This window comes from Phalacrocorax aristotelis, chromosome 1, assembly GCF_949628215.1.
Source record: "Phalacrocorax aristotelis chromosome 1, bGulAri2.1, whole genome shotgun sequence".
Classification (NCBI taxonomy): domain Eukaryota; kingdom Metazoa; phylum Chordata; class Aves; order Suliformes; family Phalacrocoracidae; genus Phalacrocorax; species Phalacrocorax aristotelis.
The window spans coordinates 184,464,717-184,487,224 of record NC_134276.1 but is presented as its reverse complement, the minus strand read 5'-3'; the positions used below and the strand labels follow the sequence as shown (position 1 = coordinate 184,487,224).

Sequence of the window (22,508 nt, the reverse complement as noted above, 5' to 3'; positions counted from 1 at the left end):
AATTTCACCCGCTTTTCATACCTGGCAAGAGGACAGTGCTTAAGGCTTGCTGAATACTGGGCAAACACTCTCCCGAGGGGACGTAGCAAGCAGGAGGAGGGAGATTGGTTACCTCTGGGGAAAGGAGCTGAGGTTTTAAGCCATGTGGCATTTTCCAAGGAGGGTATGTGGTTCTTGGCTCCCAGGTACATTCTGGCTCCCACCAATAGTACAATTCCCTCTGTTTTTCCAGGGCAGCAGCCTCTGTGGGCCCATAGCACAGAGATCTCAAAGAGGGCAGCAGGCAGCCAGGCACCACCGTCAGCCTCACAAGGTGACTTTGCTCTGCAGATTGGCTCTCAGACAGGGCTGGCCAGTGCCACCCCAGCCTGTTACAGTCTACTTTCCTAGCCCTATTGTCTAAGCCTTGGCCAAACTACACCTTTTTCCAAGAATCCCAATAACCTTATGTTTTTCAAGCAGTGAGCCATGGCAAGGCTGAGGCACACTAAGCCAGCAGCACCATCCCTTGCCAGTGCCATGGCATTTAGTAGTGTAACACCAACAACGTTAAAAGACTCCATTTTCTGTAACTGAAAGAGAAATGCATGGCACTTAATATTTCTAAAATACAGATGCCAGGCTGCCTGAAAACTTCTAACTGCACTGGGGGTCTATGTTAAGGACTCAGTATTTTAGCCAGAGCTTGCTAACACATCTGACTGCAAAGTAAATGGTGCTGCTGTCCTGCGTGGGTCTGAGAACAAGGTGTAAGAAGTGATGCCCATGTTCAGTTTATCAGGGGTCTGTGATTAGAAAGGTTTAGAAATGGACTTACCACTCATCCGTGCTCCTATGATCTCTACTTTCTCCACACATTGTAAAGTTGGTGTGAGTGCTTACTGCCAGCTCTTGGCACAGAGGGGAATGAGACATCTTAACAGTGGCCTGATTTGGGCTTCAGCCTGAAGACTAACTGCAATTTCACATAAACTTAAGTCAAACTAAGATCCCACTTGAACCAAATGGGGGGGTCCCTTCCCTCAGGCAGAGCTTGCCCTAGGTAATTTTCCTTTTTTTTCCACCCCCAAGTGGGGACTGGTCAGATGAACACAGAGATCTGGCTACCCTTGGGGACACACGAAGACCAAGGTAGAAGTCTGTGCCTGGAAAGGAGGTTGGTGTTTCTTTGGCCGTGTGGCTTAAGGTGAGCTTCAGGTAAAGCTGTCAGACTGCACTGCAGAAGGAAACAGATGTTTGTTGTCTCTGCAAGCAAGGAAGAAAAGAAATACAGCTTCTCCTCTTTTTCTTCTGCTCCCTAGCCCATGTTCCTGTGTTTTAAGGTATGGCTCTGAGATGATTATGGCGTCTGAACTCAAACCCAACTCTAACAGCAGCCCTTAAAGCTAAACTGCCTGACTTGACTCTGAAACAGACTGGTGAGCACTTTGACAGTCTTCAGGGACAGGCAGAGACAAGCACTGGGCTTGAGAAATGCAGTCATCTTCAGCAACGCCAGTCTGTGGTGACCATATGCCCCGGCTTCAGGTCCCTCTAAGACTGTATCAGAAACTTTACGTTAATGCTCCATAGCCATGTATTGATGTTTTACTCTATATACTCTACCGAGACTGATGTAGTTGGCCTTGCAAGAGCTGCATGCCCCGAGATCAGTGAAAATACTTGTGTAAGGGCAGGGAGCACATGCTGTTTAAGGCATTATAACGTTACACAGTCATCCATCTGAAAGAATGAGTATGGCCCCGATGTCAGTTTAGATTACAATTTTAATGTTTCAAAACTACAGAGGTAACAGATTATAGAACTTAATACATTTTTTAATTTTTTTTTTTATTTACACACAAAACTCGAAAAACTGCATCGTTTATTTGGATATGAGCAGCACAAAGTATGGTGATGTTAGGAGGAGCAAAATATTATCAATGACTCACTTCAACAATCTATTAGAGACAAGCTCGTATCAAGCTTACATCATTCAAACAGCATTATTTATATTGGATCTAGGTGACCCTGAACATACCTTGGGACACTAAAAACAGGCTTCTATAAACAAGTTAAAGTTCAAGTCTTGTGGAAAAATACCTTTACAGTTTATATTTTGTTTGCTATAACACTGAAAAGAAAACATACACTTGTATTAATTTGAAAAACTCTGTAGAAGTGACTGCATATAGGTTTTTTCCTCAAATTTGTGCTCACAGTGAAAGCAAACATTATTTCAAGCTTCATTTTCATCCAAGACCATAAAGTAAACATGGAGAAAAACCCCCATTATTTTTAGATGCATTTCTCAACCTCTGTTTTTCAGCAATCCTGAAAAAAAACATGTTTCCGTGCTTTACCAGGGAGAAAGTCTACGCAAGGCTCTTGACGGAGGCACTCTTAGGACATACACAACCCTCCCCTCCCATCATCCTCATCCCTGGACACACAGTTATCCCACGACCAAAATACTGGCCTCTGCCAGCTCATGGGGTGGGATGTGCAAGCAGTCCCCGGCTGGGGATGTTCTCATCAGCCTCAGGTGCTAGTGTTTTGGTTGCACGATAGCAGCATGCCTGGGTCTGCGGCAGAGAAGCAGCCGCAGGACTCTGCAGGAAGGGAGCGGGCCAGGAACGGCATGCATTGCTCCGGTTGCTGCCCACTCCTGGCTTGCAGCACTTTTTTTTCTGAACTACAGGCATTTCTGGTGGCTGAAAATGGAAATGCAGAAGTCCTGCCCTGACTTCTGTTTGTACTAGTTGGGTAAACACATGCCCGGAAACAACATGGCATAATGCTGGGTCAAATTGCTGGCTGCAGTTTGCTCTGGTTTCTGTAAAATGCCTTTTCAGCACTGTACTACCACCTGACCTCAGCTGGGGAGGTAAGAGGTACCTGAGTACCCAAGGGGCCCTTTACAAGGGACATATTTTACCCAGCAGGAAGACTGGCTAACTTGCTGTTGAGAAAACAGGGAATTGTGCTGGAATTAATCCTAGTAATTTCATTGGCTCTTTTATTTATTTTTCTCTTGTTACATTAGCTATATAATTATAATTTCCAGTTTAGGATTTAACTTGTGACCTCTTGGGAGAAAGGAAAGGATATACATTTTGCTAATTCAGAAGCGAAAGTATTTGTATTTCTATTAAAATTCTTAATATGCAGAGTCTATCTCAACAGTTCTATATCATAGGGGATAAACAACTGCAAAAATATACAGCATCCTATTTATTTACAATATATGTACATTAAAAATGAAATTTCCTACAATACAACACAACTGCATAGTTTTGTCTTCAGAAACGTAGGCATGTGTACAATTTGAATTCTAGACCTTCTCAGCCCTGTACTTTTTATTAATTCATTATCTTTTTTTTTTCACAGTTTGCTACAGAAATCCTTACATTAAATACAAATAAAACATTCTTTGTGTAAGTTATAGGAAATAAGGATTTTCCTGATGCCAGTGGCATCAGGGAATTGTTTAAGAAAGCACCCTGACGCCAGGCGCTAAAGCCGACTCACGGAGCTGCTGATGGAGCTGAGTACATTCTGCTGTGCCTTTCTCCTACAGGCACTGGGGTGGGACTGCAGGACTGGAGGTGGGACACCACCACACGAAAAGAGTTTTGTTTTGACCAAGATGCTCTTTAGCCTTAATGTAAGGTTCAAGCAAAGAAATGTATTCGCTTAAAGATAAGCTAGATATACTATTAATTGTTACAGTTAATGTCAGAGAGATCTGTGGTGCTTGTGCATTGTAAGGCAGATGTACAGTCACAATCCATATATCACCCAATCTGCATTTGCACGTGTGACCTATTGCAAGCGGAGCCCAAGCTATGGGCCAGCGTGTGGCTCAGGAAAGCAGCCCTCGGGAGCGGATGGGCATCCCCATCCCTGAACTCGCAGGATGAGACCGGCTGTTCTGCCTGGGCCTGCACGTGGGCCGGGCACCACTTGATCTTTGTCAGCCCTACAGGAGGTCTGTGCTGGTGCACCGATTTGTCATTGGCCCTCTGGCCAGAAGCAAGCATCACCCAGAGAGGTCACTGCTCCCGAGGTACTGTTCCCAAATAACAATTTACTGTGTTGCACTTACTAGATGTGTTTGCCATCAGACAGAGAAGGGCAGCTGTGTTCTGCAACCGTAAGGGTGCTTTAAGCTCATGACTATTTTCTTTGCAATGTGCTGTGGACTAGGAGAGGCAGCAAGGCCATCTTTTAAGTATAGGATTAACTTGTACAATCTTATTAGGAGCCCCTGCTTCTAATCAGTCCTTCCTTGTCCCTCACCACTCTATTGTTGCTATTACGCAAATGTAATTATTGTAGTAGTTATTAATAGCAATTTTGCATCCAGACTATGACATTTGCAGTTCTCACAATAGTGATAAACTCTCTATGAAAAGAAAGCATGCTACCACCTACTAAGTAGATACGGTTCTCTGGATCCTATTAATTTAACAATAAACTCCTACAGCATTTCACTGTGCTCTTAAAATCCTAACTAAATGTGGGACTTGTACATCGTTGGCTACAAGTTCACTATTTCAAATGAACTGAATAACAGCAGTACATTTTACAGATAACCTCATACAAATATTGTCATCCATCACTGATGTTGACAGTTACAGCAGGGTCTATTGCATTCTGTTAAGAATGTATAAACCTGATGAGAAAACAAAAAGAACGTTATTTCACGTTCATTACCACAGACATCAATAAACACATGATTCTTTTCCATAAATATCTATAAATATGATGCCAGTACATCAAAGCAGAATTCTGCCCCCCCCCCCCCCTTTTTTTTTTCTCCAGAGACACAGAAACAAAGTCTGTTTAAAGACTCAATATTTTGGGTATCTATTTTTCAGTAGCTAAGATATGCTCTGATGGTCCAGTACCTCCGAGTAATTTCCATGTAGTACCATGGAGTAATTTCACTCCATGCACACACCCAGCTCATTCTTCTCCCTATTTATCCAGTAAAACTCTAGTATACAAATAAACTGGGGAAAAGAAGAAGGAGGCAGAATAGCAAAGAGGAGAGAGAGGGACAGTGATGGAGGAGGTTTAGGAAGATGCAAGGAGCAATCAATCACCCAACAGTCCTTCAAGTCGAAGGAAGCTCGGTGCCAAAACTCAGTGGCTGGTATTTTAAACATTAGACTACAGGCTATTTGGGGGGGTGGGAGGGAGATGTCGCAGTTGTGACCTTGCAGGGACCCTGTGCAGCAGATCAGAACTCTAGCTCCTACCTGGGTATTTGAAAGTTTCTCCCAGGATCTCCTCTCTGTGAATCCCCTGATGCACAGAGCTGCTCTGCTCATAAATCAGTAGTAGAAGGATAAAGCGGGAAGGAAATCAGGAGAGCCCTGGAGCATCTTGAGAATAACACTGTACAGCATTCTCAGGTCTGAGTTAGGTTTTTTGGGATGAGATCCAGAGAGATTATAAGGCACCTCAGAACCTGAAATGGGACTCCAGCAAGCTGACTCAGAAAACAGAGTAAGATGCTGGGCCCCTGCTGCAGTGACCAGGGACAATTGGGTGCCTGTGAAAGGGGAACCACAAACTTACACCCCAGCTGGGAAGATGCCTGGAATGAGCTGTGAGGAGATAGGATCCAAGCATGGGTTCTTCTGTCCAGAGCTTGACTAACACCTGGGCTTGTAAGCTATGGTACGGACTTCCTCTCTGTGAATCAGGGCAGGGATGAGTCCCATAAAGAGATGTTGCAGAGAAAAATGGTGACCTGCACCATCACAGGCAAGGGTTTGAGACCAGCCGCCAGAAAGCATGAGGTACCTCAGCCCAGGGATCACAGGTAGCTCAGCAGTTCATGTGTTAAATGCTGTTTGGGAGACAGGACGCTACACCGGAGACCTTGCTGGGGGCCTGTGCTGCAAGGAGTAAAAGTCTGAAGGGCCAGGAGGAGGACAGACTAAGGGAACCCCCCTCTGCAGTCTAGCAGGTCACTTTGTCTGGAGGGAGGAGGCTTCCAATTTTGTTCTCGCTGCTAGGCTACTCCAAGGACTTGGGCAGCCTATGGAGTCTACTCTGCCTTATTTCTGGATCACAGTGGAGATTCAGCAGAGCCAGGTACCTCACTGCCTAGGCTGAGATACAGGTCTAGAAATCTGGATTTAGTAGGTGTAGTTTCTGCAGCGTGAACGCTCTGCATCTTGATGCCCAGTTTCCAAGGAAGGCCCCAAACTAACCTCTCTGGATATTACCCTTAGAAACCAGCTTTCAAGGTCCTGAGAAGCGCTCTGTGGTCTCAACTCTCAGTGACTTCTAGCCTTGTAGGACAAGGCAATGGCAACGGAGGCAATTCAATAGCTCACAGAAATCCCAAGATCCTGAATTCTCCACCCCTAAGCTTAAAAAGAGCAAACTGCAATGGCAGGTTCCCCACAGCTGATGACAGTCTCCTTCCACACTTACAACAGGAGTCGGCAATGAACCAGCTACTGGGAACAAGAGGGTCACCGCATACTGACAGGTACGGCTCGAGCACACCCAGGGCAACATTCAGCCCTTGGGCGTGAAGCAGGGCTCCCTTCAGCCATCGTTTTTTTCAGTGGGATCTGGGTTCATATACTGAGACACTTTTTAGCTTACGTGGTGAATGACACAAAGCGGACATGTTTATGCTGCTGGCAGTGCACTAATAAAAGATGTCTGCTCAGGATGGTTAACAATCACCTGCTTAGTATTTGAGTCTCTACAAGTAGTTCTCTACACCAGCTATAAGGCATTAGGCAAATGCTTATTTTGTGGACAACAGATGCAAATTACAGTGTTTCTGCTAGTAGTAATTGAACGTCTTTAACTGATACGGAGAATGGATGAGAAATGTAAATGAAATGTTTTAAATATAAAAAGTGTTTCTGTTTGTTTAACAGAATATTACAGATTTCAATTTCCGTTTGCAATCCAGTAGTTTGGCAGGGTGAGTCAAATCCTGCTCCCGCTGCTGTCAAAAACTCTGCTGACTTCAGTGGGAGGAGGGTAAGACAAAAGAGAGGAGTCAGTCCCTGCAAGGTATGTAAAAATGAATCCCAGAATGCAAAAGGCATGAGGTATGATTAAATGTGTAGGTTTTCATAAAACTGGAGCTTGCCATTTTTTTTTCTGAGAGAAGTGGGGCATTAGTAAACAGTTAATGCCAAGGAATATCCTGTGGATATCTCTGAACATCTGCCTCTGTTCAGGCTCCAGTACTCAAGGTTTGGGGTCAAGTCTAGTTCTGGTCAGGCTCCAGTTAAAGTGTGCCAGGGGAATGGTGGCTGGTGGTGGCAGCTGTCTTTCTTCTGCTTCCTGCACCTTATCACAAAGACACACAGGTCTGTTCCCCCAAGCCACAAAACGGCCAAGCCCCCACCAGAACATCAGAGAGAAGCAACAGATTTAGGACCTACACTTATACAATGCTCATTTACACTCCCATGGTGCCTTCTGTGCCTGTATCCAGAATGTTAGACTTAACCCAGTGAGGCAAACGGTGCACAAAACAGCAACAGAAAAAGCAAACAAACTGGATGCGTACAATTGGAGGGCAGAATTTTGGCTAAAAGGCAGGGAGGAAGGGTGTGAACTGACATCACTCCAGCTGGGATTGATAACAAGAGGCACCGCTGCCCTAAAGGAGCAGAGCTTATGGTTGAAGGGTTAAAGATAATAATGGAACAATGCAATTCATGGGTGGAAGAGGGGAAACAAATTAATTGTGATTAATTTCTATAAACAATGCTCTATATAGTCTCACAGACAATTAACACAGACCTGATCTGATAACTCAGTATCAGGAGACAGAGTGATATGCCTGTTGGAAAAATGGGTCTGTTTTCTGCAAGAAAATACACCCATAATAGTATTTTCAATACTGGATAATCATTATTTGGATTTGATTTGAGTAAACTCACAAAAGATGGATTAGATAACAGAATGGATGGTTGCGATTTTGGTGTGTAGCAGACGGGGGTGTCTTCTTTTCAGAGGGAGGTGAACTTCAGTGGCCTTCAGCACTGCCTCCTGATTGTACCCAGTCATAGATGACCAAGGGAATGCTCACTAGGGAAAACATTATCCCCAGTGCCAAGAAAAGAGAAGCCTGGAACAAAAAGGAGAGAAATTAATGAATAAAAAGAAAGACAATTAATTCAAGTATGTTAACTTCTCCTCTTAAGGAGATTTACAAGGTGATGTATCAAAGTTATCAGCTAAAATGGGATAGCACTTCTGGTAAAGACAAGACCCATAGATAATTAAACAGATTAGCGTCACTAATAATTACTCACTGAACACCAAACCCAATTTTTTTCTCCTTTCAATTCACCACTTAAACACCAATCATCCCTAAAGAGGATTAAGTGAGTCTGTTTTTAGGACCAATTGGCTCTGCTCTTTTCAAAGCCTCATGGAAATAAGTATACTCTTCCCATCAGATACGTGCCCATCGAAGTTCAGCCCTTTCATCTCAGGGCCGATGGAAGGAGCCACAAGTGAAACACTGGCTTCTTGCCTGTCTGCTCAGAGCAGGCAGGTCTGACCTTACAATGCTTCCAGTGCATGCCCCGTTAGACTGTGAATACACAGGAGCGTCGTGTCTTTTCATCTGCAGCTCTTTCTGGGGCTCACAGGAAATCTTTCCAAGGCCCATGCCCCTCTGCTCATGCATGCCAAAGGGCTAACATTTCAGCTGGCTGCTTCTGGTGGAAGCACCCAAAGTCTGAACTGGGTCCATTAAAACCATGACGAATACTGCAAACGGAGCATGTTGCACGCTTTCTGGATCAACACACTGAAACAGAGAAAGCCTGATGGGCTGAAAGGGCTGCCAAAAAGGGGTGATGGGGTACCCGCAACCTGCCGACAGCTATGGCTGCTGCAGAGCTGCCGCTTGCCAGCCAGGGGAAGAGCCCCTCGCCCCACAGAGAAGGGCCCCTCAGAACACAAGGTGCCCTGCGTGGTACAGGGCTTACTCTGGGAGACCCCCAAGGTAAGCAAAGGAGAAAGGCAAGCAGCTGCCAGCTGACTGAAGCAAGGATGGAAAGTAATGTAAAGCAGCTCACACATATGTTCAGATTAGGTATGCTTTCCATCTAGCACATTATGAGGAATGACAAGACGAAACCGTTGCATTGACAGGAAAGGAATGCATACCCAAATCCTCTGAGTCAACTTTGATCCATCCTGCTGTGTAATTTTTAAATACAACGATGAAGGAAGAATGAAAATCAGCATATTGGCAGAAGTGACCCCTGCAAAATTAGAATAAATGAGTTTTGTTAGTTGTCAGCAACAGCTAATTATTGTGTTGCTGATTAGCAACAAGTCTTTTATTAGTAGTACAAAACCAGGATACTGTACCTACAACTCCAAAAATATCCTTCATGGTTGGGATAAAAATGACTAACAGGTTGATGATAACCAAAAGAACAAAGGTAACCAAAACGTGATGGCATAAGTCAAATTTTGTTTTCCTAGCCAGTTCAAATAATGATGAACGCACCTGTAGAAAGAGAGAGAGAGTTCTCTGTCAGGGACATTGAGGATATGGTTTCGTGGTGGACTTGGCAGTGATAGGTTAGCGGTTGGACTCGATGATATTAAGGGTCTTTTCCAACCTTAATGATTCTATGATTCTATGAGACAATTCAAAGCTTCCCATGTTTATTTTAACCAGTTCTTCACGCAACAACAAGCATCGCATAGATCTGTCAGAAAGTTTGGGGTCTCTGGTTAATGCCCTTTGAAATAAATCTTAAAATTAATTTGACATTCCAAAGCTGTAGGTATACATGCATCTGCAGTAGGATATTCCTCCCTTTTTGACATGGCTTTGGGGGTCCTTCGGCACTTAAAAATGAACTTCTCTGAGCCTGCTCCAGTGAAGTCATGTGAAGTAAGAGAGGGCCCTTGTAGATTTAGTTTAAAACAGATTTAAGACCAAAAGTTAATAATTTATTTTCTGCAGGGAGAAGTTCTCCAGAAGTCAGTGGGAGGCTGGTGTGGGAAAAGACTGATCCAAGCTCAAGCTCCTTTTTGTAGCTGCAACACCACTGCCATGGCACCTCCTGGACTGTGGTTTGAAGAAACATGCCATGTACAGCCATTACCAACTTCCAAACTGTGGGGAGCTTTTTACTTACAGTGAAAAACAGCACTGGCACCGTGAGTATCACTGCAACGATCACAGCCAAGCGCACGGTCAGGATAAGGATGTCATCTTTGCTCTGGTACTTGTGAAGCAGATCTGACTGCACATTGTCTATGGAAAAGACAATAAGGTAAGTGTTCTGGCAAACGGGCAATCTGTTCACAAAAATCATTGCTTAACAGCCTTCTTGAACAACAAGTGATTTATCTGCAAACAAAAGAGTATGGAATGAAACATTCTTGAGTTAAAACAGCACTTTGAACCAAATCCTAATGATCCCATTATTCCAGATTAATCCTTTGGAGGCCTGATTTAGGAATGCATCCTAATTCAAGACAGCACATGCCTAAGTCTAAGGTAATTTTCACTGTAGAAAAGGCAACAGTGAGACACACAAAAGCTTGCTTACATATATACATATATATAAAAAAGTGAAGTGAAATAAGCTATTTCTAATTGGTTCCGTGGGCTTTTTTTTTTTAAAGTTTCAAGTGATATGAAAAACCCACATGCACTGCAACGGCTGAACTTAATATAAACTACAGGGTTTTGAGATTACTTAGTCTAAACAGCAAATAAACTTCCAGTGAAAAGCAGTGCCCTTGTTCTCAACCAAGAACAAAGCCTATCTTGGGTCAGCTCTCAGTGGGACGCTCTGACATTTGCACTCACATCTCTCGGCAGCTCCTCTGAGCCCTGCCCCGATGGTTTTTTCTCTTGAACCTGTCCCCCTGCCACCCCCAGCAGTGCCTGCATCTTGGCCCCGCGCCGACCGCAGCAGCCAAGACAAATTAGGGTGCCTAATGGGGGGGCGCTGGTGATATTTTAATACAACCTCCTGCAAAAATGTTTCCTTTAAGCTGTCATAAATAGTGCACAGTGGCACTGCATGTGCTAACCAACAAGAAAGCCAAGTTGCTGAGGGACCTATGTGTTTTCTTTGTAACTTTTAAATATCTAGGAGCAATAACCTAAGGGGGTGGCTGTTAAACAAGCCACAAAAACATACTCACTGCCCCTGTTTAGGTTCATGTTTTGTTTCTGCCTGCATATCTTAGAAAGCTGGTGGTAAAACTTAACAGCCCTTAAATGAAGTCCTTAAAGGCAACTCAGCAGCCATGCCAAGTTTAACATCTTTTGCACTTGGTAAAATCTCATGTATTCCTAGAGACAGAGGAATCTGTCCTGCAGCGAAATGCCTGCACTCCCCCCAGGACACCCTTCTGGGGAGAGACCACAGGTCAAGACCACCTATGCAGTACTTGAATCCCCACCAGGAGAAAGAAAACGCTCTCCCACCTCCCTGCAGATTAGGAGTGGGGTTTTCAAGCCGGGCACATGCACAGCTTCTGCAACACAGAGCTTACTCTGCTCCTGCAAGCACAGACTGCAACTTCTGTACCGCTCACGGACTGCAGCCAGGTAGGAAGTGAAGGGCAAGGCTTACAGTTGAAGGTCTGTTTTCCTTTCAGCTAGATACACCACAGAGCCCAACCACAGTGTGACCTTTTAGGGGAAGAAAAACACCTCTTTTCTGTAATTCTGCAATGTAAATATAGTCATCACTGCAACACTTTTGAGAATACAGCAAACAGACAAGTACTATCAGTGTAAAGAAGAAATGGCCACAATAAAAATGGTGTTCTTATCCAGGTAAGGGTAGAGAAGAGGGTTAGAAAACTGTAAACGAACACATGAAAGGTAAGGTCTTGTCGGTCTCAAGGGGAAGAAGGATCAAAGTGGAGCAATTTTATATTCCCTCGGTGTCTTTTCTGCTGTGTGTCATGGCACTGACCCTTGCAGAAGCCCCAGTGGAGCCGCACAGCTTCCACCCACGGGCTCTCGGTGCTGAGGAGCAGGGACGCCTGATGTGGGGAGAGGCACACAAGACACCCCAGGGATTCCTCCACCGTTCCCCCTCAGGAGGGCCAGAAGGACGCAGCCCCTACCTCCTCCATGGACTCCAGACCCTCGTCCTTGAGGGGCGTGGGAGATGCCCAGAGAGGAGCGCCACGGATCTGCCTCCTCAGATCCCTGGGGCAATCACATCAGAATCTCCTCCCTGCCAAAGTGAAGGGGTCCGTGCTGATTTACACCCACTTGCTCCCTGGGGCTGCTAGTTTGATGCGTTTCTATGAAAATGTGTTAGATGGGAGCAGTTGGATGAGAACGGCTATGGCTGTTGTCACTTGCAGCATATTTGCAGTTTTATTGGGAAAATTAGAACAGATGGCCTCAAGTTACTTCAACGCATGCAGACTCAAGGCCTCATAATCAGAACGAGAGCCTGAGAAAACAAATACAAGATGGGTACACCTTTTAAAAAATGCCACGTTTCATATTTACTTATTTTCTTTCTCTTGCAACACGTGGCTTACAAGGAACGGTACCATGAATAAGGAGATTGTAACAGAAAGGTCACTTGGAATAGGGTAGAGAAGACTGATGACCTTTTGTGGCTCTGAGGTAAAAAGCAAACATCAGTTTTGTCATCTGTCTTGTAACCTCTTAAAGGTCCACGGAAAAAATGCTACTTTTCAACATTCCCATTATACTGGAACATGGGAGTAGCTTCCTGAGCAACATTTGTATTTTATCCTACTTTACTTAATAATTGTGCCTTTAGAGCATACATGTTGTATTGCTAAAGGATACAACATAATTTTTTTTTTCTTCTTTAAGTGAATTGATATGGATGAAAAGAGACAGGGTGCAAATCTCAAATGCTGAAATAACTATCCTTTGGTGGCGGAGCTGGGACAACACTCGAAGCTTCCCCACATTCGCTGCCAATTTGTTTAACCAAGACCTGATGGGGTCAGCTTTAGGGACACAGGGAAAACATTTAGTACTTCACCTCTATGATGAAAGCATCAATAAGAAAATGCAAAAGCTGTGATGGCTGATTTGATACCCATTTCCTAGGACCTGCTTTCAAATCTGTTTCATTGTATACAGATATGCATACTTCAGTCATTACCAATGTATGCAACATCAGGTTGCATACATTTTTTGAATGAACATCAGGTTGCATACATTTTTGGAATGAAAAATCTTAGTGGGGACCAGCTAATCCCAATTCTGTTAAACAAATCTCTCCTTCATATTTGAATACACCTTGTGTAAAAACTACTTTCACTTGTGCTTTTTGCCCACAGGGGAAAGGAGGAAAGGATGTGTACCTTCGATATGTAAATTTTAAGGAAAATGATTTGGAAAAGTATTTTAATATAAGTGGATGGGACTTTTCTTTCCAGCTGGGATACACTATTGATTACGCATGTATTTCCTTTCTATTTTGATCAGTAAAGAACTGCATACTTACCGTAGAAAGTCAAATAGCCAAATATGGCAGTCAAAAAGTACATCAGAAACATGGCAAAAAATGAGATATTTGAAACCAACTGCATTTTTTTCTGTGAACGGCTGGAGAAAGAAGAAAAGAACACATAAAAATGGTTGGGCTGTATTTTTCAATAGCTGTTTAAAAATGTATTAAGTCTTTGCATAAACAGTAATTCTGGGGAGACTCATGAATGCATTTTAGTTTAAAACAGGAATTCATTGACAGCTGCACAAGGAAAAGAAGGACTGGGGAAACAGACCCTACTTGGGGCTTAAGTCAAGAAATGGTGGGACTGCCCGGTGGCTCTGCTCCCCGGCCATACCTGCCTAAACAGAGTAAAGGGTGAAGACAAGTGGAGAGGGTGGCCTTTAATGCTTTAGTAATTAAATTTAAAGGCCAAAATAAAGAGAGAGTAAAATTATACACAGGAAAAAAAACCATTTTGAATGTTTGCAGAGAAACATTTGTGTCCCTATGGGTAGAAAATAATGAATCTATGCAGACCACTGTAGACCTGTAAAATAGGTTAAGTGTAAACACTTAACTTTACGTATTTGTTCTGAAATATTGACAGGCTGGTACCTAAAGTTAGGCTTTTAAATCCACGTGGGGATGCCCTATATAAGCACCTGGGAACCTGCTGGAGTCCCTTGACACTCGAAGCACCCAGCAAGTGACCGGGACCTGAGGGCGCCCATGGGTCTGACTGACCCCAACCTCTCCCCTGGGGCTCCCCCCATGGCCTGGGACCCCATTGCAGCCCCCAAGGCCGCCAGCAATGCCGCAGCAGGGCTGGTCTCCAGCTCCCCACAGCCCTGCACAGCCGGAGGTGTCAGCGAGACAGCTGTACCGGCAAAGGTCTTTTAGTACAGGCAAGGCTGAAAGTATTTTTTTTTCCTGGTACTGCAACATATTTTTAGTTGCATTGGAACAAATGCCATTAGCTGAACACACGCCTCTCTCCTATGCCAAATAACAACCGGCACAACTTAGCTCTCCCCAGGCTGCCATGTACTTTCAGAGAAAACTCCCAAAGTATTGCATTATCCTCAGCCTCCCTCACCCCCACCCCAGCAGCATGCCTGGGAAGCCAGATTTCCTTAGCTGCCAGCCACGCTTGTTGGCTTGTTGGGTGTTACTAAAGCGCATCTCCTCCAAACAGCATGAATGACTCAGAGCACCTCTGCGCTAACATTTTCCATGCAAAGCAGTTCAAAACAGTTAACTGAGGAAAAAAAAGAGAAAGGCTTACTCTTTAAGTTCGCTGTAAATTGGGAGGACTGATGGGTGGCACACAAACGCAAAAGCAATGGTGGGCAAAGCGTAAACGGTCTGTTCGGAGAGAATTTTAGAAAAGAAGTTAAGAAGAAGTATTTGCCCCAGCAGTGTGAAGAAACAATCCATGTTCAACTACCTCAGTTTGCAACTCTCTGGACTCTTCAGCTGAATATTGAGAGCCTTCAAAGAAGGCAGAAGACCTGTCAGCACATATTTAATGAAATATGGAGAGCAGTGCTCTTCCAATGGGAGGACAAAGTCTTCGTGTTGGTCATGTGAGTACAGTCCCGACTCTGCTCGCAGAGCGCAGCGCTGAACACCACATGGCTACTGGTTTTGCTCTCTGGGATGAGTTTCCCTGCCCAGCTACTGCCACCATTACTAGCACACCATCACACATAAAAGGGATGCATGGTGGGGTCACCGCTACGCTACCCTGCCTTGGCATGGAGAGGGGTGCGCACCCGTGGTGCTAAGGCTGAAGTCCTGAAGAGGAAGCCCATATCCAGACTGTAAGAAAAGAGAAGAGGAATGCAGAACTTACAAATAAATGGATATTTCAAGGTACCAGACTGAGTCCCTTCATCTCCCAGACCAACAAAAGGGCTAGGAGGGCTGTGGAGGGATCGTGCTTTTCCTTGGGGAAAGAGAGAGACCGTTACGTCACCAGGAAGCGCAGGAGGCCTCTGGGGGGGGACCTCACCCCTTCTTCACCAAAAACTGAGGTTTCAGTCCTCAGCATACAGCCAAAGTTCACAAATTATCTCAGAGCCCAAGCGCTTCCATTCTCCCCAGGGAATGGTTATGAGCAGAGATCACATGAAAAACAAGTCCTCCTGCAAGGACAAAATGAGTCTATCCCTACATGTGGCTCTCCCTGGCCCTCTGAGATCTGCTTGCACTGGCCACAGGCATCCCCTTCGCACCGAAGCCATCCTCCGGTATGCCCAGGCCCGACAGATTCAGTAAATAGACTTGTTGCTCTCCATCGGTCCTTCCTCACCCAGGCCTGTGCTGCCTCCTCTCCCTCACTCACAGCACGCTACCCTTGTGGAGTCTCCATCCGTGGAGATGTTCAGAAGTTGCCTGGGCATGGTGCTGGGCAACTGGCTCTAGGTGGCCCTGCTTGAGCAGAGGGGTTGGACCAGATGACTTCCAGAGGTCCCTTCCAATCTCAGCCACCCTCTGATTCTGTGAAACTGCCTGTCCTCTCATCTACCAAAGTTGCTAAACTGATTGGCAAACTGCGGGCCCCGAGGGCAAATCTCTAGAGTTCAGCTCAGCGTGCCTAGTTCAGCTGGACTGATCCTTCTGATGTGCCTCCATCAGCTCTGTGTCAGCAAGTGCTGACACTTTCTGCAGGAAAAAAAGACTGCCCTTCCATGCTGTCTAAAATACACCTACATCTAAGCTGCTATCACCCACCAAGTTAGTTAAATCTTTGTTAGTTGCATGGGATCTGGGCTGATGGCTACTCCCAACTAAAGAAAAGTGCTTGGATTAGTTTCTTCAGCTGAAGCTGGTAGGATGAATTTTAAAAAAATTTAATTTTTGCATGCGTATGCTATACATGCGCATTCCCTGTGAATGCAACTGTGACACCCTGAGGACCCTGCCCTGCTGGATAAGATGCTGTTTAAGAGCACTGTGCCCCAGCACAGCTGACAGGAGCAATCCTCCTGCACCCACAGCTACAGCCAGTTGCTCTTTTGCATATTCTTGGCACAACTTTTTCTGCAGCTGTGTGGCGATGGAGGAGAGCATCCAGCTGAAAGGCAATCAAATTTTTGCTGGATTAGCTTTTAACTGTATCCTTTTGCCGAACCAGTTCACCATATGGCTACAGAAGCACGTACCCTGTCACAAAGAAGTAGTTTGTGTGCAGAAGGATAGAGGGATTACTTCTAGGCTTTGGATGCAGGAATGGCTTACTCAGCCTCTGCTGAACTACAGCCTAAAGGCGCAGTTGCAGCACGGATACTAAGAAGCAGTGGAAAAGAAAACTCTCCCAAGAAAAGCATTTGTTGTCCAATGGTAGCTCTGGCTCACAGCCTTAGCACATCTACTACCGGGACAGAGCAAGAGCAGAAGGAGGTACATTCAACATGGCATCTCCATAAGACTTGGCAAGGAGACCCATTGTGTGTTCACCGTTGGAGCAGGAGTGGAAGGATGGAGAGTCAGGCCCTACGTGGTGCTGATTGGATTAAGAACACAGGGTGTGGATGCATATAGTATGTGAATTAAAAATAAGTATTATAAAAAGAAACATACCTTGGAATTAAAGATAACATACTTTGGCTTACACATATGTTCATGTGCTGAGCTATTTGATAGGTTAGGGGATGTTGCATTTAGATCCGATACGACACAGGGAATTTGAAACTTCTTGTAAATAACCTAGAATGAGAGAAGAAGAAAATTAATTGCTAAAAGAATCATAAAAAGCAAATTAAAACATCAGAGAAATTGTGAATATCCTATCAAGTGACTTTCATCCAACAAAGAATGCAAGCTGAACTTACCACTATCAGGAAAAATACCATGCAGCTTAATGAAAATCCACTGGTATAGCCAAGGTAGCCTGAAAGAAATTAAAAGGAAATCTCATACAAAATAATTTATTAGCCATATCTTGGTTTTTACTTCTTTCTGCTGCTTCATGAAAAGTTTAAATGCAACATACATTTAATATGTATTGTGAGCTTCGGGGCAGGACAACAGCATATCGTAGTGGTGTGGGAGTCTCCCACATCGCAAGTTTCCCGCCTTTCAGACAGACCTGAGCTTTGCTCTTACTGGTTTGACTTCCCGAGAGTCACCATTATGGCAATTTAACTAATTTTACTTTTGAAAGGGGCTGTGATAATTGAAAAAAACCTGACAATGTGTAACTGCAATCAGAATGTGACCCAGATTTCCCGATATGAGCCACATCAGCTAAGTATGGGTTATTTTCTCAAAAGAAAGATGCCAACAGGACTTCAGTGCCAAAACTTGTTACGTGGTTTTAAAAAAATACACTGTGTACCTACAGGCATCTCTGTGGACTTAAACACATTTGAAAATGCATCCTTTATACACACCTTACTTCTAAGTCCAATATCTCCAATTAACCTCCCCGCTAAAAGTGTCAATGCTGATAGAAAAATAAGACATTTTTTGTCGTCTCACAATTTGTGAACTTATTTTTACAGGCTACACATAAAATAGAATTGCCTTATGAAATGAAGACCCTCTGAACTATAATTTTAAAAATCAATTTCCACAATTGTATGGATTAAACTGGTTTATACCGAGTTCAACTGCTGTGACAGTTTAGGCCTGCTTGTTCTAAGATGTCCAAAACACAGCTTATTCCTGGACCAGGGACGCTGCTTAGATTACATTGAGAACACTTTTTTTTTAAAATTATGGTTGAGTTGCCACTGTGGCTGTCAGTGGCATGATGTCTGGGCTCCTTTATTTTATTTCCACAATGGCATTTGCATCTTACCTAAGTTCTTAAGGAGACATAAAGGGAGGATTATAAGAAACGTCACTGTGACAACAAGAAACCGCCCATCCACGTACCATTCCCTGTATAAAACATAAAAAAAAATCCACCATGAGCACACCTTAATTAAACCCTCTCTCATTTTCCTCACACTCAGTCATCCTCTTTGATGGCTGCAGTTACAGAACTATCTTTGGTCTCCTTACCCTAAAGCTCCTAGAAAAAGAGAGACGGGGGCCACACCTGAACTTTGTAGACTCATTAAGTATCCAGCACTTAAAACATGGTACTGCTCTGCCTCAGATATGGCAGATTTTCATAGTCACTAGAAAGAATATCACCTTACTGCTGAGATCAGTGAGGGGACTAAGAGGCAGAACAATACCCTCCGTAACCTGATATTAGCCACCCCGCTAGGATGAGGCAAGATCATGCAAAGGGTCACACATACAGCACAGTGGGGTGGGGGGGACCATGATTTGTTTACTAAACCACTCGGGCATGTGCCTGGGGTGGCAAACCAAGCTCCTGCGGGCTGGCATGCACCAGCCAGCCCATTGCTGTATCTTCTTCTGGCAAAGTGCTTTGAATTCTGCTGGAAAGCAAGAAGGGGTAGAAGGGAGAGCATTAGTGACATTCTGTGTGACCTATTTCCACTGCTCTGTCCAATTTAGTATGAAAGCCTGAGGAATGGGATCTCTACCTTCTTCTCGTGCACAACAGCACATCATATAACCCAGTGCAAAGGCTATTTACTACTGTAAATAAATGCCACCCCTCTATTAAAGAGGTTGGTAAATGCCAAGGAGTGATAAATGACAGAAATCTAAGTACAATATTCTGCTGTTGTCATATGCTAGTACTGAAGAATTTCATACTTGGGACAGTGCTTCAGGGGGAAAATCCTGTAAGATGCTAAGAACACAGGGAAATACATAATATCTTAAACTTGCATTGTTCCCAATATCTTAAAGTGTTGCCCAACACTGTAAATGATTTGATCCTATGATATAGGAATTTTGATTTATATAAATCACAATTCTGCATGAAATTCTGATGTGTGAAGAGAGTAACTGCTGATGATTTAACCTTTCATTTCCTGTCCATCTCCTTTTCCTTTCCAAAGCTGTCTTGGTTTTCATTAACTTCCTGAGATATTCCTGTGAAAATCTACTTTGACAAACCTAAAGAGCACCCAATACTTACAGGCTTTTATAAACACATGCTTGAACTTAGCTAGACAAGATTAAATTCCATAATCTAATCACCAAAATGAATTCAACTTACGAAAAAGATTCTTCTTCTCCCATTAGAAACTTTATGGCAGAAGGCAGCTCATTTTTGACTATGAAGAGATAGCTCAACATTGCTGGAAGAAGAAGAAAGTCAGTTTAGAAAATGGGTAAGGTATTTTGTGCCATAAGTACAGCAGAGCTTCCTGAACCTTTTCCCACATCAGCCTCTCGTGATAGAAGACCCCAAACTATAACTGGCTGTGAACTACTGATCATTCAGCAATCCAGCATTTTTAAAGGGCTGCATGCAAAGTGTTAGCCACAGCTGTATTGAGGAGCATGAAGATCCCAAGGTATCACTGAAAGAATGAGGAACCTGACTGGTTTGTAGCCATAACATAATTAAGATGTTCCTGGGTTTTGTTTTTCAATACCCCTCATCTCCTTTACCTCCAACATTCTGGAGAGATGTAGATCCAAAGACAATCATTTTCCCTGGGGTACTGAAGACCTGCTCACCCAGTTTTTCATACACCATGCAGCCTGCATGAAAAAAAAAAAATAGGAGAAAGGTAACAAATACAGCAGTGAAAGCTGTTGAATTGGAACACTTCTTGTTTCTTTTCAGCTAATCACCCATCTGTGCAGCCATATCTGCCCTTTGCAAGTAAATAGAGAGTTTCCTTATAATTACTAGGGCTGAAACTTATGTGGGGTTATTTGCTTGACATCTGTAAATGTTATCATTGGCTACTGGTCACTTTTGAAATTGAAGCTGTTAATGAGGTTATTACGCCCCTTTTATGAATCTGTCTATACCCCTAGTGACATGTCAAGTTCTGGTATCCCCATCCTGACGTATTAGGTTTGCGCCTGCAATGGGAGTGATGTATAAAGCCTCTTTCCAGACAAAACTTGGTACAGCAGGATTCACAAGTCAGCACTGGCAGCCTGGCTTCCACAGATAATTTTTAAAATCTGGCTTCAGAGATTGTTACCCAAGGAAGGAGACTCTTGGCCTTCAGAGCACAGTGACATTTAACACTGTAGGTAACTGCTAATTTCTGTGTTACATATATTATATATAATAAACATATTGTGCTTACAGGTACACTTATCTGTGGAGGAACTGTTCCCTTTTATTATCTTCTAGGAAACCTCCTACTACACCACAAAGGATATCAGGAATTTCACCCTAACTATTAAGGAGAAACTGTATTTCCAGGTAAGCTTCACCATGGGCAAAGATTCATTATATTTCATTTGCTATTGATTTTGTAACGTAAAGAAAGTAAATGAGCTGTTCCTTCTAGCTCACTGAAGACAACACTTCACGGTAGCAGAATTCACTCTTTGTTGTAAGTTTTTCTCGTTACAGTGATGGTCAGATGCAGTTCTCCATTGCCATGGCATAAATTCTTGTTAATTCTGGGCTTCTGACCCAAAAAGCGTTAGGCCTTTCTCTTGTGTCGGCAAAGTGATAGAAAATCCATCTTACACAAAACACCTGGCCTTATTTGAGCACTTTTCACCTCTTGTTTGTTACAATTCTACTGAAATGGTATAATAACATCTTAAATTACCTGTTTCCTTTGAACACACCAACAGGAGATATATTGAATAAATAGATAGCAGCGTCACTGAAACCAGAAGCAGCCTACGAAAGAAAGGAGAATAAAGCTTACTGTAAGAGCTGAGCTCTAACAGTGCAATATTTCATATCAGGTCATATTCCCAGTGACTCTGAGATAATTTTTATACTCTTCTGACAAAGCAAAAAATCCTAAACATACATGTGGTTCACATGCTTTTTGCAGTTCCACCACATGGAGGTATAAATCCCTGCATGCAGAGGGATGCAAACAAATAAATTTAGCAGAGCTGCAGAGCGCAGCCTGTTAGCAAGTTACACCCCGCCCCAAAACTGAAAGAAGCAAGAATATAGATGTCTTTTCAGGTAGGAACTAAGATTTAATCAGAGCAGAGATGAGCCATGTATGTCTCTCAGAACCCACTTTAAAGGTTTTTTTTCTGGAAGCAGAGTAAAAAATTTAAAGGGAAGTCCTCTAAAGACTTCCATACCAAATGGAAGTATTTTTACCAGGACAAGTTTCATATGCTACCAAGGGGGTGCCCAAATGGCTTTTTATGTGCCTCCCAGTGCCCAAGGAGGGGGAAGGGGAGAGAAGTTAAGGCTCAACTGGCTTCCCTTGGGAATAAAGGCAGAAACCAACGGCTTATACTTTGTCCAGGTGGGGACTGGTGTTCCCTCACTGATGTCATTCCTGGTCTGTCATGATCCCTGATTTGACTTCACACAGAAGAATTGCAGGAAGTAATGACCAAACTGTTTGTGTAGGGAACTTGCTGGCACAAATGGTAATTAGTCAGTGGTGGGGGCTAAGTGCATAAAACCACATTTGCTCATTGCTCTGTGTCTTTAAGCCAAGCACCATGTGTGCCTTCCCCTCCAACACTCTGACACACAAAGACCTGATGATGTTTTCATGATGTGTGTGAAGAGCATTCAGACAATCTGTTGGCAATTCCTTTCTTTATTATGACAACTACCCTGAGGACACTGAGAAAAACAAGCCTAAAATTTAACAGAAAACAAGCTGCTGCCATAGATAGGCAACAACACATCTTTTTCATAGGAATACATAGAAAGAACAGGATGAGAATTCTCCTCCCCCCACTTTTTTATTATTTTAGAGTAGAACTACTTTAGTGCCATATAATGACCCACAAGTTTCTTGGGGCCAGATGAGCAGGAAGAAACATAAAGAGGTGACAGGAGGAACTGCTCTATTGCCAACAAAGTATGATGGCTGACAATAACAACGCACCCGTTGTATAGCCCAAAGGGTGTTTCTCCTCAAGGAGGTGGAGAAGGGAAGGGAGATTGTACTGGCTGAGGTCACTCTGCTCCATTTTTTACAGATTTGCTAAGCCCTGCTCCTGCCCGTGTTCCCCGCAGAGCCGCTACGCCCCTGTCTG

General features: G+C 43.7%; 1 protein-coding gene across 5 annotated transcripts in view; it reads right to left on the bottom strand.

Annotated features, from left to right (window-relative positions):
• Positions 1–1,748: 1,748 nt before the first annotated feature.
• Positions 1,749–22,508, bottom strand: part of SLC38A1 (solute carrier family 38 member 1) — a 41,967-nt gene continuing 21,207 nt past the window's right edge. For 4 of the 5 annotated variants that reach the window (XM_075080952.1, XM_075080954.1, XM_075080951.1 and 1 more), the window contains 12 exons: positions 21,092–21,165; positions 19,959–20,051; positions 19,561–19,642; positions 18,274–18,356; positions 17,303–17,361; positions 17,052–17,177; positions 14,752–14,831; positions 13,479–13,579; positions 10,146–10,264; positions 9,364–9,505; positions 9,157–9,254; positions 1,749–8,104 (listed from right to left, as the gene is read on the bottom strand). In XM_075080952.1, coding sequence (XP_074937053.1) covers positions 8,003–8,104; positions 9,157–9,254; positions 9,364–9,505; positions 10,146–10,264; positions 13,479–13,579; positions 14,752–14,831; positions 17,052–17,177; positions 17,303–17,361; positions 18,274–18,356; positions 19,561–19,642; positions 19,959–20,051; positions 21,092–21,165 — 1,159 coding nt within the window. In that variant the 3' untranslated portion in view covers positions 1,749–8,002. The remainder of the gene's footprint in view (positions 8,105–9,156; positions 9,255–9,363; positions 9,506–10,145; positions 10,265–13,478; positions 13,580–14,751; positions 14,832–17,051; positions 17,178–17,302; positions 17,362–18,273; positions 18,357–19,560; positions 19,643–19,958; positions 20,052–21,091; positions 21,166–22,508) is intronic. The other variant, XR_012658571.1, reaches the window with a different exon arrangement.